Source organism: Schistosoma mansoni (genome assembly GCF_000237925.1).
Source record: "Schistosoma mansoni, WGS project CABG00000000 data, supercontig 0218, strain Puerto Rico, whole genome shotgun sequence".
Classification (NCBI taxonomy): Eukaryota; Metazoa; Platyhelminthes; class Trematoda; order Strigeidida; family Schistosomatidae; genus Schistosoma; species Schistosoma mansoni.
In genome coordinates, this window is record NW_017386085.1 from 206,991 (window position 1) to 225,470 (window position 18,480).

The 18,480-nt window shown below is 31.5% G+C and overlaps 1 protein-coding gene across 1 annotated transcript in view; it reads left to right on the plus strand.

Annotated features, from left to right (window-relative positions):
• Positions 1-17,194, plus strand: part of Smp_212290 (dynein heavy chain, putative) — a gene marked incomplete at both ends in the record, with an annotated part of 41,832 nt that extends 24,638 nt beyond the window's left edge. The window contains 7 exons of the mRNA XM_018792309.1: positions 505-661; positions 2,086-2,442; positions 7,691-7,924; positions 9,919-10,154; positions 11,214-12,753; positions 14,109-15,008; positions 16,772-17,194. Coding sequence (XP_018647251.1) covers positions 505-661; positions 2,086-2,442; positions 7,691-7,924; positions 9,919-10,154; positions 11,214-12,753; positions 14,109-15,008; positions 16,772-17,194 — 3,847 coding nt within the window. The remainder of the gene's footprint in view (positions 1-504; positions 662-2,085; positions 2,443-7,690; positions 7,925-9,918; positions 10,155-11,213; positions 12,754-14,108; positions 15,009-16,771) is intronic.
• Between the last annotated feature and the right edge of the window lie 1,286 nt (positions 17,195-18,480).

Sequence of the window (18,480 nt, forward strand, 5' to 3'; positions counted from 1 at the left end):
TTGAGTACTTATCAGTCTTGCTTTCTGCCTAACCCAGCCAGTTAAGTCCAGAACACCAATAACAGCCTCGATGATATGAATCATTATTCTCAAACATAATGGGTTTATATACCAAACAAACTGACCATATCGTAACATAAAATAGAAAATGACATTTGTACAAGATTTGGCCAAATGTGGCTGTGAATAAGGGGAACAGTAATCAATAGACTGTGGATAACTTAAGAATGGTAAATCGTATAATAATACTCTATAGGTCAAAATCAAGCTTATAATAAGAAGGATACGAATATGAATAGTTTAGTTACTTAACAATTATACAGTAGGAAATATACATATCACATTGGTCCATAAATAGTCCTAGAAGTTACCATTCATAATTCTCCACGGGATACAACAAATTGATATTTATTATTTTAATTATCAAGCTTGAAGTGTTGTTTACCTGACAATATTTAGGATAAATTTATTAAATTATTTTATTTTTACCCATGAATTTAATAGACATTGGAATGAATTAATGCGTAAAACAGGACAAACATTCGATATGAATCCAGAAACATTTACATTGGCAAATATTTTTGCTATGGAATTACATCGGTTTGCAGATCAAATATCTGAAATTGTATCATTTGCAATCAAGGAATTAAGTATTGAAAAAGTATGAAGCATTTTATTACTTTTGAAGACAATTCGAGTATTTTTAAAATTTTAGTTTGGTGTATAGTTTCTTGTTATGATCTTGCAAAAAAGTGATTTAGAGAATCAACTAAATTTTAAAATAAGCCCAAGATTCTTGTTTACCAGTTTGATTCTAGCTTTTCCAAGGGAATAGTCAATATGGCCAACTTTAAATAATGATACAAAACAACTGTGTGTTAACTCACTGTCTAATAATGTTATGACGTTGAGTATGGATTTTTTTGAAATGAGAATATTGGTCATTTCAAATCCTAGTTAACAAAGATATGCATATGCGTTCCCGCAAATCTGATTGGGACAAACCATTCATTATGTATATTCCTGGACCATAGATGAGAATATATTATATTTATAATCATTTGCTCACTGGCGACTAGCTTTAAGATGTAACTCGTGAATTGTTAGTGAGAAGTCATATCCAGTAGAGTCCAACTATGCCCGGAGCGAGATAGTTATCTACCCTATGCACCATATTAAGGTTGAGCAGTATTGTGTACTGATTATAGTTAGATACTAACAACCTTGGATAACGGCTCAGTGATCTAAAGTTTAGGCATTCACACTCGGGATCGCGGGCACTCGGTTAAATTTCTATATGACGGAGCCCTATACTAAGATGAAATGCCAGTCCAGGCCTCTCAGGCTTTCAATGGTGGTTTAGCTAAAATTAGTTCGTAATTTAGACTTTGATAATATGTTTTTGCTGTTTTATTAAACAAACTGGTAGATAAAAGTATATCTGATTATAATAGCTGTTTGAACTATTGAATGTATCTCGTTGTTGTATACGATATATATATATATATATCAGAAGGGGGTTTCTGTGGAGATTTTAGTAATTTTATATAGTTGAGATCATGAGTCAATTGAAGCTAGACCACCATGGAAAAACCTGGAAGAACTGGATGGCCGTGAGAAGCAGTAACCAGTGGAGTTCAACCAGGTCTGTTGAGAGATATCAACTCACTGAAGACAATTGGTGAATGGTTGCTCAATTTTGTGGATTGGTTGAAGTTAGACATTAACACCGTTGGATGCCGGCTAAGTGGTCTAGTGGTTAAGCGCTCGCGCGCGAGACTGACAGGTCCTGAGTTTTATCTAGCGAGGCGAGATCGTGGATGCGCATTGATGAGGAGTCCCACAATAGAACGAAGCGTTCGTCCAGTGCTTCCACATTTTATTGTGGACGATACAATCAATATATATTGTGTGATTCTATTTATACGATCAGTCAGTACCAATGTTGAACTTGACGCACTCATCAATCTCATTTCTCACAGTATATTACTTTTTAGTTGTATCCATTAACATATTTAAATTCTTTTGAAGGGAACTTTTTACCATTAATAATTAATCTTATAATATTTATTTAATTTTCTAAAGGGTGTTAAAGAAGTTGAAGAAACTTGGCAAAATCTTAATTTCAATGTTATCAATTATATGAAAGGAAATCAAAATAGAGGATACGTTTTAGGTGCATTAGATGATATAATTCAAATACTTGAAGATAATTCAATGAATTTACAATCAATGGCATCAAGTAAATTTATTGGTCCATTTTTATCAACTGTACAATTATGGGAGAAAAATTTAAGTATAATTAGTGAAATAATTGAAGTATGGTTAATTGTTCAACGTAAATGGATGTATTTAGAAGGAATATTTATTGGTGGTGATATACGTGCACAATTACCAGATGAAGCTGCCAAATTTGACAACATTGATAAAATGTTTAAAAAGGTAATTTACTAATTTAAAAAATAACTTGTGGTCATGTTTTCTTTAATTCATATATTTTACTTCACATTGTATAATTATGTATATACACATAATGTATACGCTATTATTGTGAACATTTATGATACCAGTATGGTCAATAATACTGGTCCCTTAAAAGTTTCAAATTTTCCATTGATAATCACACTACTTACAAAGTAATTGTAATAGTATTGAAATAGTTGGTTGAATTATTGATTGACAATACTAAAAATATCAGATATATTTAGGGAATAAACAAGTAACATATGTTGTTACTGTGAGACCTTCTAGTTAGGAATAAATAAAATGGAGAGATCAAGATAATAACTCGAATATCGTTAAATGCACAGCCATTTTTGTTTTCTTTAATTACCCCCTTCCAGTCATATAGAATGGTAAAGCCTAGTAGGCCCTTCTGGTGAAGAGTGCTACATCAAAGCACGGCATAACTACCGGGGTGGGATAGCTGTTTCTGCAATGCCTTTCAGAACCATTACATAACACTCACACAGAACCCTTTTTGTCTTTTTTGTTTTTGTTTTTATTTGGGCAGACTCTTTTTTTATTTTACCTCTCTTTTTGAACCCTCAATAGTTACGCAATGACTCCTGGTAGCATTCGTAATGGTTTTTTTGGGTATTGGTAGAGTGATTGATTAGGCCGATCTCGATCACCCAAGATTAACCGCTCACGTTATTTCATGGAAACAGTCCCAAAAAAATTTCTTTAATTAATTTTTTTCGTCCCTTTTGAAAACATTTTGTACAACAATGATTTTTTATCAGAGGGGGGTCTCATGGAGATTTTAGTAATTTTATATAGTCGAGATCATGAGTCAATTGAGGCTGGTAGGTCCTGGGTTCGAATCTCGCGAGGCGAGATCGTGGATGCGAACGAACGGCCGTCCAGTGCTTCCAGGTTTTCCATGGTGGTCTAGCTTCAATTGACTCATGATCTCAACTATATAAGAAAAATGATTTTTTTCACACAGTGTGACGTTTATTCAGCATAATACTTTTTTTGCTATATGATGTAACTTGAGTAGGCCTAGTATTAATGAGTATTTCTTCTATATATGATCTTATATTTACTAATCTTCAAATGTATGTAAAATCATCATATAAATGAGTAAACGCTTGTACTTAAGTTCATCTGTTTTGAACGGTAAAATAAATCTTCATCTGTTTTCATGTTCTTATCTGCATCATGAAAATCTCAGTGGTTTCCAGCTTCGGACATCAAAGTTACTATTACTGTTACAGCAAATGTTATGTATCACTTCGAATGGCTGTGGTCTGAGTAACGAGTACTGTAAAGAGAAGCGGACAAGAAGATAAATGTGTTTTTTTTCTCTATCCCTAATTATAAATTTTGAGGGTATAACCATAAATATTGAAAATATAGTGAATGGTTTAAGCGTCATCGAAATACGCGCTTAATATATCTTGATGCACAACTATTTAGCCCAAATATAAAAAGATATAGTATGATGAGAAACAAATTATCTGTGGCTTAGCTACATTCGAACTTGAATCCAAACTTGTGATGGTATCATTACTAGAGTTTATTATCATTGAAGAAGTAATCAGTAAACAAGTTATTAAACCTATAATAACCGATTATATCATTTTAAATTAGTGATACCAGTAGATAACACGTTAGGGGAATGTCAAAGGTGAAGGCATGGAAATTCATTCACTAACGCTGGAAAATGCCTGAGTACTAAGTCTGAACCACAATTGTCTCAATTTTATTTCTAGTAAGTATTTCAAAACTAGGAAATACCCCTTTTGTAGATAATTATTAGTAATTGCCCATACATTTCCACTCACTCACCTATGCAAATTCTTCAAATCCTGTTCAATTATTACGCAACCCATCTTACCAGATTTTTTAATTCCAGATATCTTATGTAAACCCTTTATAATCTCTAGAATTATCACACATTTTATCTTATCTATCTCTGAACCCTACTTAATCAATGCATCATCCACCCCTTATGTTTTTCTAACAAATGACCTGCGACTTGTTCCTGCACTTAGATATATGGAGTTATAATTGATAACCTTTGTCATCCCAATTCTTTTCATTTATCTATGTCAATTGTTTCACACTATATCTTATCTCAATATAATCTTTCAATACATATATGGTTGTAAACAGGTGATGATAAACCACAGCAAATATAATGAATTTCTATTATTCTGCATCCATGTTTGTTTGGGCTTTATTTAAATTTATAAAGGGAACTAGGTACATGTATTCGAACCAAATTGGTACACAGATTTTAATAGTATACATTATTTAAGACATTAAATAGGAATAATATATATTTGTAAGCGAACAATTGTTTTCAATTAGATCGTCATCAGGCTTTACTCTAATATACATGAATATTTATATGAAAATGTTAGACCAATCAAGGCTCTTTGAGTCAATAATAATCACAATGAAATAGAATACGTTGCCAAGCATAATAATAGTTAAAAGTACAAGTTGATAGTGGGAAGACAGGTGTACTGATAGTAGTAAGAATAGTAAATTCCTTGACGTTACACTAAGCAGGCGAAGTGATGGCTCGTTAAGTAGAAGCGTGTATAGAAAAAGACCCTCTGCCTGCCAATACACTCACTTCTATAGCTTTACACCTATCCAATATAAGAGAAACTTGGTTAGATGCCTCACTAGTAGAGCAAATAAGATCTGTTCTGTTGATACTTTAAGTCAGGAATTGAAATTTATCTATAACTCACTGACTGAGATCGGCTACCCTGCTGCGTTCATCAAAAAGTACATGTATGATACAAGGAAGAAATCGGAGATTTTAACTGTTCGTAAGAAGCCTCTATACATGAAATTACCATTCAACGGGGATGTAGCTAGTGAAACTCTGAAAGATAGGTTAACAAAAGTAATTAGTAGAACTTTCTACGCAGCCTATCTTGCATTGACTTTCTCGAGTCGACCAGTGATGTCTACTCAAACAAAGGATAAGTTACCTGAGTTGGCCTCCTCCATGTGCATTTAAAAGTTCAGCTGCTCCTGTGGAGATAGCTACATTGGGCGTACTACTAGGCAACTTAACCAACGAATGAGTGAACATCTACCAGCATGGTTTGGAAAGGGCCAAATAAAAACAATACGCAGTTCTATCTTGGCACATCTAATTGATAGTGGTCATATTGTCGATAAATTGAAATCATTTCAAGTGATCTATCGTATACCTCCATCGTTTCCCAACGGAGTTCGCTCCCGTCTACTTCATATAGCAGAAGCCATAGGAATTCGTACATTCCATCCCAATTTATGTGTACAGAAGAAATTCGTAACCCCCCTATCCCTTTCATGGCAGGACATAACTTAATAAATGACATTATTATTATTTGTAAAAAAGAAAAAAAAATTTATTTTGGTTATCATTTTTTTAAAGCAATTAGTCCCTTTTATAAATTTCGATAGAACAATGAGAAGACGTAGTTGATCTGAAAAATGTGATGTATTTGCGCTATACATTTCGAACAATCTGGTCACACATATACTTGTCAAGGCATTTTTATATGAAAATTAATAAAGGTCAAACAAACAAATAAAAGTACAACTAAAATAACTAAGGGGGGAGAAAGAATAAGAAATTGTCGCGTTATTCTAGGCCATAGAATGACTTAAGGATTACCAAGGTAAATTCAAGGTTACGACAAATTGTTTTTGTACACATAAGGGGGGTTTAAATTTACGAATAGCTAAGGCTTCAATAAACTTAAGAATTCGACCTTGACAATTTCTATACAACATTCTAAATGCTGTATTAATGTTAATTTTGTGCCCCGTCTCAATAATGTGTTTTGCTATCGATGAACATGGTTTTCTACCGCCTACATTGATCGGATCATTTGACACACACTGATTTTACCTGAATTTACCTTGGTAATCCTTAAGTCATTCTATGGCCTAGAATAACGCGACAATTTCTTATTCTTTCTCCCCCCTTAGTTATTTTAGTTGTACTTTTATTTGTTTGTTTGACCTTTATTAATTTTCATATAAAAATGCCTTGACAAGTATATGTGTGACCAGATTGTTCGAAATGTATAGCGCAAATACATCACATTTTTCAGATCAACTACGTCTTCTCATTGTTCTATCATTTTTTTGTAATTTTCTACCTCTTTCCGTTTGTATTCTTCACTATCTATTTACTTACATACTTCTTATTACGTAATGATTTTAATGTTTTGTGATTACTATTCCAGTCTATTTACCCACGTTTGACCTCTTAATTCTTATGTTTAATTATTGATAAGACTTTTGTTATCGTAATTTACTATTCTTACTACTATCAGTACACCTGTCTTCCCACTATCAACTTGTACTTTTAACTATTATTACGCTTGGTAACGTATTCTATTTCATTGTGATTATTATTGACTCAAAGAGCCTTGATTGGTCTAACATTTTCATATAAATATTCATGTATATTAGAGTAAAGCCTGATGACGATCTAATTGAAAACAATTGTTCGCTTACATATGTTGTTCTAATTTTCACAATGGGAATCTTTAATATTCTAATATATATTTGTAAAATCTCAGCGAATGGATTTACTAAAAATTCATTCGCTGAGATTTTACAAATATATATTATTCTTATTTAATGTCTTACATCAACTCGGCGCTCAAATACTGTGAAACTATTCGCTCTAATTTAGACGAGAGTTCTTATATACATTATTTAGTTCATTGAGTTTGTAAGAGAAGACTATCAAGCTATGGCAGTCAATAATTTCAAAGAATGACTAGGATATGCTTCGACAGAAACTATTTCCAAGTAATAACAAAAATATGACAGAATTTAAAAAATAAACATTTCAGTTTGTGATTTCATTATAAGTAATAGAATTAATTGAAAATGGTTTTCATTTCACTTCTGTCAAACAGGTAACTAACATTAAATTATTTCTACGGGTTTATAATATCATTGCCTATATTTATTTAATATTCGTTGAAACAAAAATACTAATTAAAATGAAAATTTTCTATTGAGATCATGAATAGATCGATGTTAGACCACCACTGAAAACCTGGAAGCACTGGACGGCTGTCCGGGACTCCTCAGTAGTGCACAACCACGATTCATGATCTCAATCAAAAACTTAACAATCTCTACAACCTCATACTGATAAAATGAAATTATTGAATCATAAAAACTGCCTTCTTTTTTTATTTAATTTAAGATTATGTTTGAAACAAATAAATCGCCGAATGTGAAAACATGTTGTTTAGTATCTGGTCGATTGAATGAATTAAATATCCTTAGTGAAGGATTGGAACGTTGTCAAAAATCATTAAATAATTATTTAGATTCTAAAAGAAATGCTTTTCCAAGATTCTTTTTCATTTCTGATGATGAATTATTGAGTATACTAGGATCAAGTGATTGTGAATGTGTTCAAGAGCATATGATAAAAGTTAGTTAAATTTAATTGATTTTGTATTGGTTGTTTAAATCTTTCCATTAATGTTTAGGACTGAAATTGATTGAATTAAAACTTCACCACATTGCACAAGGTATTAGCTATCTGAACTCAGTAGCCAAGTGGATAATGCGATGTCGTTTGAAGCGAAAGTTACTCGGTTCAAGTCACAGAGTGAACATCAACTCTGTAGTGCAGGTACATTCAGCTGAAGAGTCCAAAATAAAACGAGACGCGTGTCCTGGATTCCATTGCTTATGTAAATTTATTTATTTTTTGGACCAGACACGATAGATTCAATCAACACTAACATAATTCATTGACTGCAGTCATTTGAAATTTAACACAAAGATTCATGAGATAATTTTTGCCAAATTTTAGCGGTTTCGAAAAAAGTAAACAATTATATATGAGCAATATAAATTTAGTGTTTTAATTCATTTTGCAGAAATTCCAGTAGACGATAAATATTAGACAGAAATTAATGAAATTAGTCACTCAAAACAACTCCTGGTTACTCGAAATTCATTTTCCTGACGATAATGTCCACCAATACTAAGAATGTTACTGTAGTTTTCTCATACCAGTCAAATCATTATTATATCTCTGAGTGTGTCTGAGTGAAAAGAGACGCTAGAGCGTCTGTGCCTAATCACGAAGATTCCTTATCTTAGAGCGACCAATATAGTATGCCTAAAGCATTTCGCTTGTTAACCTCAGTTCAATTTGAGCTCATAGCTTCATCACTTGATAGATCATTTTTGACAATTAATGGTGAAAATGGTCACAATTTACTTTTAATATTTTTGTGTTCTGTGCCTTCAAAACCTACATTCCATTAGCCAAAGGCATCTAGATGTAAACAACCGCTTTCCTTTTGTCCGTATTATTGAAATATACTAAAATTTAGATTTATTCTTTCGCCGTCATAGTTGTTCGAATGTAAAAATATCATTAGTTCCATTCTCAAACATTTAGTCAACTCTGGTCTTGTAGGCCCTCTAGAAACAGATTTTAAAATCACCTTTAAATTTAAGCAATCTTCAGAACAAAAATATATTTAAGACTGAAGCCTTACCACTAGATCTCTTCAAAGACGGTTTGTTCAAATTGCCGTCTAATCTTGGTCATGAAAATTAACAACATTAACAGTACATCTCATGTGTGTTTACAGGTTATTATCTTTTATTCGTTACTTGCCTGAAAAATTTCCGAATGCTCTCGAAGTGTATAATTATCATTTATCTAAAACTTACATTCGATTTACTTCCCAATAGCTCTTCTGTCTATTACTTAACTTGTTCTTTTTTTGGTACTCGAAAATACTTTCAATTACTTTTTAAATTACCAAGTATCTATCTATTTATCTTATCATGGACTTCTATGTTTTGATTAACCATAAATACGATTCCACAGCTTCAGTAAATGACATTGTTAACTAGAGACGTTTTTCGTTGATTCTAGTTCGTTTCTCTCTTGAAAACAGTAGTTTACACTGTAAAAACGCTTACCAAAGGAAGATATTTTGCATTATTCTTTTCAACATAAATCTCTGAAATTTGGTTAAATCAGGTTAATTTCATTCATTTTATGGGTAGTAACAACTCATTTACTTGGTCACAATAATAACCCAAATACTAGTTTTAATAAAAAACTATAATTTGAAGGAACAACAATATTTGACACCTAGATGAATAACTATTTATAACATTATCTACTATTGTAGTTCAATTTAAATATGTCTCTCACTAAACCTGTAGGTTGTGCGTTTCAAAATTTAAACATTTAGTTGAACAATAGATCTATTCACTGAACGCGATTTCTTTAACCGACCTCTGTTTAGAGTAACTGCCTTTAAACTAACTGAGGTTGAAAGGCATTTGATTGAAATATTTTCCCGTTTAAAAAGGGTGCGACTTTATCTAAACATTTAGTAAATAAATAATGACCTTACGTAACTCTTTTTCTTTTAAAAAATCTACATATAGATGTTTGATAATATAGCATCATTGAAATTTTCCAAACAATCATCAAAATCTGGATCTAATTTTATTGAAATAACCGCAATGAATTCAGCTGAAGGTGAAGTCATGGAATTTCGTCATCCGCAACCTGTTACTGGTAATGTTGAAAATTGGATGACTGCAATGGAACGAGAAATGAAACGAAGTAATAGATTGATCACGAAAGAAGCCGTGTACTACTACCGATCTAGTAAATCAAGGTAATGCAACATTGTTTATAATACACAACAAAGAAGAGAATTACTAACACTGCTGAACCAAAGTATATTAGGAATATTCCAATTGATTTTTCAGTTGTTTTTAAATATACTACTTAAATATTGTTAATTGAAGTCACATTTCCAAGTTAATAAAGAAATGTACTTTAAGCAACTCTGCATTAACAGAACAACATTTCAAGAAAGACATTTTATTGAATCAAGTTTATTTACGAGCTTCCAGGATAATTTAACAAAAGTTCTTATCATTCAGATAACAATTCAAAATTAGATAGTTTCATAGTAAGAATGTTACCTTTTACCTAGTTTATTCGGAAATGAATTGTATTGCTCCTCTTTGTTCTTTAAAAAAAGAGCTAATATTTATTAACAACAACAGCTTGAACTATTCTTAGAAAGAAATTAGCAAAAGCAAAATATAATCTTTATCCTGTTTCATGTATACTTTCCATTATCTAAGATAAAGAACAAGAACACGAATGGGGACAATAGAATGTATTTAAGCATAAATTACAGACTATCTCACAATATTCTGGTAACCATACAGTAAATAGGTAATTTTCAAGATAACAATCGATTGTCTCAGTCTTGACTGTTCCTTCTGCAAATGTCAGTCCGTCTTCTCTGATTTCATTGTTCATGCATTCCCATAACGATTGCGCTTCATTCCTCTTCTTTCCTTATCGATCTTCTGCCAAAATACATTCTATATATGACCATTACTATATACTACTTATGTGGATATAAGTAGACCATACCACACTAACACTTAGCTTGTATTTGTTTTTGCACATGTTATATAACTTACTCCAATTGATAATGATGATCAGTTATTTTAATAACTTTTAAATTATACCTATTTTAGTAATATGTTGTATTAAATAACTTAAACTAAATCTCTACGACATAAACAAGCCAAATTAGGTTACCCTTTAGTATTTTGTAACATTAACGTTCAATTAGTAATTTATTGTTTGAATAAGTCTAGTTCTGTTTTTTCTTTTAATTACCTTTTCCTATTTGCATTACTTATCTATATAGAGTTGAATGGATGTTTGATTATCAAGGTATGGTTGTATTAGCTACTAATCAAATATGGTGGACATGGGAAATAGAAAATGTTTTTCGTAAAATATCTAATGGTAATAAAAATGCAATGAAAGATTATTCACAAATGCTTCAACAACAATTAGATGATATTGTTCTATGTGTACGTAGTCCATTGAAAAAGAATGATAGAAATAAATTAACCACTGTATTAATAATTGATGTACATGCAAGAGATATTGTTTCGGATTTTGTACGTGATAGTATTATGGATGCTACAGAATTTCAATGGGAATCACAATTACGATTTTATTGGTCTAAATCTGTAGATAATTTAATTATTAAACAATGTACTGGACAATTTAATTATGGTTATGAATATATGGGATTAAATGGACGTCTTGTTATTACACCATTAACTGATCGTATATATTTAACATTAACACAAGCTCTTTCTATGTTTCTTGGTGGTGCACCTGCTGGACCTGCTGGTACTGGGAAAACTGAAACTACCAAAGATTTAGCTAAAGCATTAGGTTTACTTTGTATTGTAACTAATTGTGGTGAAGGTATGGATTATAAAGCTGTTGGTAAAATACTTTCTGGTCTATGTCAATGTGGAGCATGGGGATGTTTCGATGAATTTAATAGAATTGATGCTTCTGTTTTATCAGTTATATCAACACAATTAAAAGTAATACAAATGGCTTTAATAAATCATGTGAAAGATTTTATCTTTGAAGGTATTTCAATTAAATTAGATTCAAGAGTTGGTATTTTCATTACAATGAATCCAGGTTATGCTGGACGAACAGAATTGCCAGAGTCAGTAAAAGCATTATTTAGACCAGTTGTTGTTATTGTACCAGATTTACAACAAATTTGTGAAATTATGTTATTTTCACAAGGATTTTTATCAGCTAAAATATTAGCTAAGAAAATGACTACACTATATCGTCTGGCACGTGAACAATTATCAAAACAGCATCATTATGATTTTGGTTTGAGAGCATTAAAATCAGTCTTGGTTATGGCTGGTGATTTAAGGCGTGATGCACCAGAACTACCAGAAGACGTAGTATTAATGCGTGCTTTAAGAGATATGAATTTGCCAAAATTCATTTTTGAAGATGCACCACTATTTTTAGCTTTAATTCAAGACCTTTTCCCTGGATTAAATTGTCCACGTGTACGTTATCCTGAATTAAATGATGCAGTTGAATTGTGCTTAAATAAAAAAGGCTATACGGAAAATCCAGTTCAAGCAGATAAAGTTATACAACTTTATGAAACAATGAAAACACGTCATACAACTATGGTTGTTGGACCTACAGGTGGTGGTAAAACAGTAGTTATTAATGCTTTATGTGATGCACAAACATATATGGGATTACCGACAAAATTATATACATTAAATCCAAAAGATAGAAGTGTCATTGAATTATATGGTATATTAGATCCTAATAGTCGAGATTGGACAGATGGTTTATTATCAAATATATTTCGAGAAATTAATCGTCCAACAGATAAACAAGTAAGTTTAATCAGTGATTATAAATTGATTTTTCATTAAATAATTCGATTATAAGTTGATTAAAATAGTAATATCTAGGTTATTCCATTCAATGTTAGTAACTGCTAAATAATTATGAAGAATATATGATTATTGTACATTGCACATATTTACCAAGGACTGTTATTCAATCTTTTCTAAAGCTCAATTGGATAACTTTACACTCAGTTCATACACTGTGAGGCATCTGTAAGCAAGTACATCTCATACTTCTACTGAAAATGCCTTCAGAATTCAAGAACCAGTAGCTCCTGTCGGGGAAGACCTAATTACCGTCTTGATATGGTCAGCTTTTACCCACAGCACCGAACAAAGAAAGGAAAATTCATAGACTTATATCTTCAAATACGACAGACCTAGTCAGGAAAACTGAAAATCATTCGAAATCACTCTTACCAAAAGGATGACTTCATAAATATTTAATGTTACAGTACTGTGATGAACGAAAACCCAGGTGAGGACAACCAATTTCCCTCTCAATACAAAATTACAAAGTTCTTTCATAAAATGCGAAAACCATACATTAAATAATTTGTTTGGAAGTCTTTCATCAATTGTCTCAAACTTCATCGTTCCTTTATTGCCATTACTATCTGTTTACTTTTCCGTTCTCTTCAGTTTGATCTTATCAACCTTCTCCTGGTAGATATTCTAGTTCTGATTGCTCTTACTTACTACTTATGTCTGTCGACAAAAGTAGCATACATCACAGTACCACTTGAACTTCCCTTAAAAAATACAAAAATTCTAAATACCGGGAATAGATTGGATTTCGTCCAAATCACGAAATTATTCACAACACTTCTGCTACCTTCTAGATACTCTGATAACCCACTCCTAATCCGTGCTCATAATCGTTATATCTATGTAGGTCAGAGTTACGTTTTGATAACTGGATAGAACTGAACTTTGAAATTGAGTTCTAGAAAGAAAAGTCCCCCAAATGTTTTTTCTACACAATCATGTCCTGAGATAGAAACATATCAGATAGAGTTACAGCATGCGATTTTATTTCCCCGATGTTCAGAATCAGGTGACGTTGTCAAGTTTTACCTTTTTGGAAGATAACATTGTTTTACTCTTAAACAAAATAACTGACACAACGTTTGGACAGCAAGACGAAACAAATATTATATCGTCAGTGCTCATTATTCACATCCTAAATTTTAAAAATATGTGCCTAAAAAATTAAAAACTTTACGTCTAACAGTTTAAGACATCCTTCAACGTTCTGGTAGAAAAATTTAGTTTAACAGTTTATTAGGAAATATGAGCAATGTATTATAAAATTTTCTATACTTTTCCTCCATCTACAGGAAAGGAGATATATCCTGTTTGATGGTGACGTTGATGCATTGTGGGTTGAAAATATGAATTCAGTTATGGATGATAATCGTCTGTTAACATTGGCTAATGGTGAACGTATTCGATTACAACCACATTGTGCATTATTGTTTGAAGTTGGAGATTTACAATACGCATCACCGGCTACTGTATCACGTTGTGGTATGGTATATATTGATCCGAAATATTTAGGTTATGAACCTTACTGGAAGAAATGGTTAAGTCAACGTACAAATCAATATGAGAAAACTACACTGAATGAATTATACAATAAGTATATACCGCCAATTATAGATAGAATTGTTGAAGGTATTGCAGACGGTGAACAAGTGGAACGTTTAAGACGTGTCATCCCATTAACAGATTTAAATTTATTAATACAGTTTTGTTATTTACTTGACTGTCTATTAACCAATATCACTGAACAAACAGATTATGCTTTGATTGAAAGTATTTTTCTATACAGCATTTACTTTTGTATCGGTGGAACATTAGTTGAAGAAGAACGAGAAAAATTTGATAATTTTGTAAAATATCTAGCAAGTCTACCTGGACCAGCTGTTGAAGAAACATTGAATAGTCCAGCTGCTGCTGGAACTATACCAAGTGCTGAGCCTAGTTTGTTTGATTATTATTTCGATGTAGAAAAACATGTTTGGATTCCATGGCGTCAATTGGTTCCTACTTATATACATAACAAATCCATTAAATTCTCTGAGATATTAGTACCAACTATTGAAACTGTTCGAATTAACTGGTTTATAGAAAAATTGGTTCATATTCATAGACCGTTATTGTTGGTTGGTGAAACAGGAACATCAAAAACTGCAATTTGTCAAAGATTTCTACGGGATATTGATCAAGATAGAAATGTAAATGATTATTTTTTTAAGTTATCTGAATAGTTTTCTTCTTTTTAATTTGTTGTTATATTACAGATTAGATAGTTCTTCACTTTCTTACTTTCTAAACCAATTGGCAATACATACATAACATTTATTTCAGGTCAAAGTCCAGGACTTTTGTGTCTGTTAGCTAATATGATTTCAAAGATCTGTTGTTTAGAATCAAATTGTTGTGACTTCGTAACTTAAGTTTGTTTTTGTCATACAATGATTAGCATTCACTATTAAATAATGTATATTTTCTTAAAGTTGAAGAGTTCTAAAGTACGATGAAACAACTACCCAATTTGATGCTATCCACTGTTAGTATCAGTCACCGACTGATTTATTCATGCCTTCACCTAGTCAAGCCAGCAGGTATTCACGAGCATGGAAAATTAACTTTCTAGAACATGAGTTAACATAATCAAAGCTATTTATAGTACAAATGTTTTTGCTAATTATATATATATATATATATATATATATATATATATATCATTAAATCACTTATAAAGCTTATCCCATTAGACTTTACACATACTCAACATTTATGCTTCATCACATTTTGTTAACACGTAAGTTCTAAGAGTCAAGAAGGGTTTAGGAAAATTTATGACATTTGAAATCAGCGTTTACATCTTCAAATGAATATCTTTCATCTATATATTTTACTGTTTATAAATTTACAGTTCATCAACCTCAAACTCGTTCTTCATCTATTTGTCAAAAGTACTCTATTTATGTTTATACTGAGGCTGAAATTTGGTTTTGTGGTTTATCTAAACATTTACTTGAGTACTGAATCTGAATGATTTGGAAGCATTTATAATCAATCATCTGGATCCAGGATGTTCCAATTAGAGGCTTGAGAATAGAAAAATATTCGTGGGCTACTAATTATATGATAAATACAGGCAAAGTTGACTTTGAAAAGTTAGCATAACACGTTGTCTTAGATTGATATTCTTTCCAGTTTCTTAGGTGTTAGTATTATTAATTTAAGTTGGCGTTAGGCCAACTATATGAAACCTCATAGTTTGGAACTATATACTACTGTTACCTTACTAATGAAATTTTGTGAAGTTTACTGTATGTGTCACATTTCTCTTAAGATATGATTAGTGGACGGTGAAGATTTAGTGATTGTGTTACGTGAACTTTGTTTTCTATGCCTAACTTTAGAATTGACTCCAAGATAGATAATTACTTTATTTCGTTAGACTTAAACAATGTTAAGAAACGGTTAATGGCATATTTCTAGGTTATACTCATTACTTTCAGTGATCATGAGTTTATTTTCAAGGCATGACATACCACATAGTCGAGCTATCAACTACCGACTAGAAGTTTCACTTGGCTATAAATTATGATTTACATAGTCCATATATAGCTCGTCGTTGAACTGATATTTAGACTATACAATATTCAGCTTACCTCCTTTTGTTGTAGTTTTCGATACCCTATAGCTCGCTCAACTAATTTACTCAACTTGTTTTCTTTTGTTAAATCTTTTGTCACAACAGTTGTTTCGTATAAGTAGATTAACTGTACGTCTACTTTCATTGTTTGAACTAGCATATTAATTACTGAGTCTGTTAACTACTCATCTAACTTTAACATTCATGATATATAGATTACTTTTTTGATTTCTAATAATATATTTAAATTATTGAGTAATCTTGTACTACGTAGAAACGTCTACTGTATTGATTATTCATTTCACTTTCCTTAAAATTTCCATTTAATAGCTTATCTTAACAATTAACTTTTCATTTCGTACTACATCATTGGATGTACAACGTAATCTTGAAGCCAATGTAGAAAAACGAAGTAAAGATACGTATGGACCAGTTTCAGGCAAACAATTAATCATATTTATTGATGACATGAATATGCCACAAGTTGATCAATACGGAACACAACAACCGATCGCTTTATTGAAATTGTTACTTGAACGTAAAGGTGTTTATGATCGTGGTAAAGAATTGAATTGGAAACGTATGCAGTCAATTGATTATTTAGCAGCGATGGGTTGCCCTGATGGTGGAAAACAAGATGTAGATCCCAGATTTATTTCATTGTTTTCTGTTATCAATATACAATCACCATCAGAAAGTACATTATATAAAATTTATAGTTCGATTTTAACTGGACATACGAGTGAATTTGATAGTGGAATTAAAAATTCTGTAAATTCTGTCACAAATATGACATTGAAGTTATTCCAGTAAGTAGAAAACTTGTTTTATCAATGTTTGTTTTTTCAAATCTTTTAAACTATCGAAAGCAATATTCAAACTTAAGATCTGAACGAAGGATTTTAGGAAAATTAGGCGTCGAGTATACGGAAAGCACTATATATGTGACAATCTTGATATATGAAATTCAACGACTTCAGTGTCTGTTAGTTAAATTAGAGCTTTTAGGACTATTTAGCATAAAATTAAACTAATTTTCATTATAAACTATCAACTGCAGAAGTAGTGGTCGTCGAACTGCTGTTTTAAGGTCTAATGTACCTCAATGGAATTCTATGTGAGGGTACTAATGTAATCAACATTGAGAAACTACAAACTAGAACGAGGTAGATGGTTAGAAATACCTTATTTTCACTATTTTTCTTGTTGATATTGCTTCATAATGAACACACGAATCATCATCTAATTTGAAAGACTGACAGTTTCAAATATTGCAAAATGCATTACAACCTACATGTTCTACAACTAATGTTAGTGTGGCTAGATTATCTTTATTTCTTCTTTAGTAGCACAGTAGGTCACTTTCGTTTAATGCCAAATTATTCTACCATTCATTTTATATAGTGTATACCAGTTCACTGAAGCGACAAAAAATTAACTAGCTTAACCAAAATTACGATACATTTTTTGGTCATATTGAATAAAATAATAACATGAATAATGTGACGTATGCTAAAGTTGTGGTTTGTGATACTTATACGGACAGATATAAGTAGTATGTATTAGAAACTGGAAGTAGGTTTCCTACTGAAAGAGCAAAATGAGGAGAACAGAAAGAAAAACAAAGCAGTCGCAGCAGACACAGAAATGAAAAAACGGTAGAGTTTGTAGAAGACAATTCAAAGAAGATGTAAAAAAGTGTATTCAAGTTATTGCTTTAATATTTTACAAATGTAGTGTACGATTATGCACGATGTGATAAATTGCTTCATCTTTACCAAGCCTTCTTTCATTACAAAATGGCTAATTTTCATGGCCATAGCTATTCTCTTGTAAGTCGAATATCTTAAACGGTCAAACACTTCACATCTTGGCAGTTTATATTCTCACTTCATAGGGGAGCATATGTTTCCTAAACATTCCTAATATTTTGATTGATAATTAGTAACAAATATAAAAATTATTTGTCACATTTGTTTTTAAATCACAACAATAAGTATATAATCAATTATCAGAAGGGGGTTTTGTGGAGATTTTAG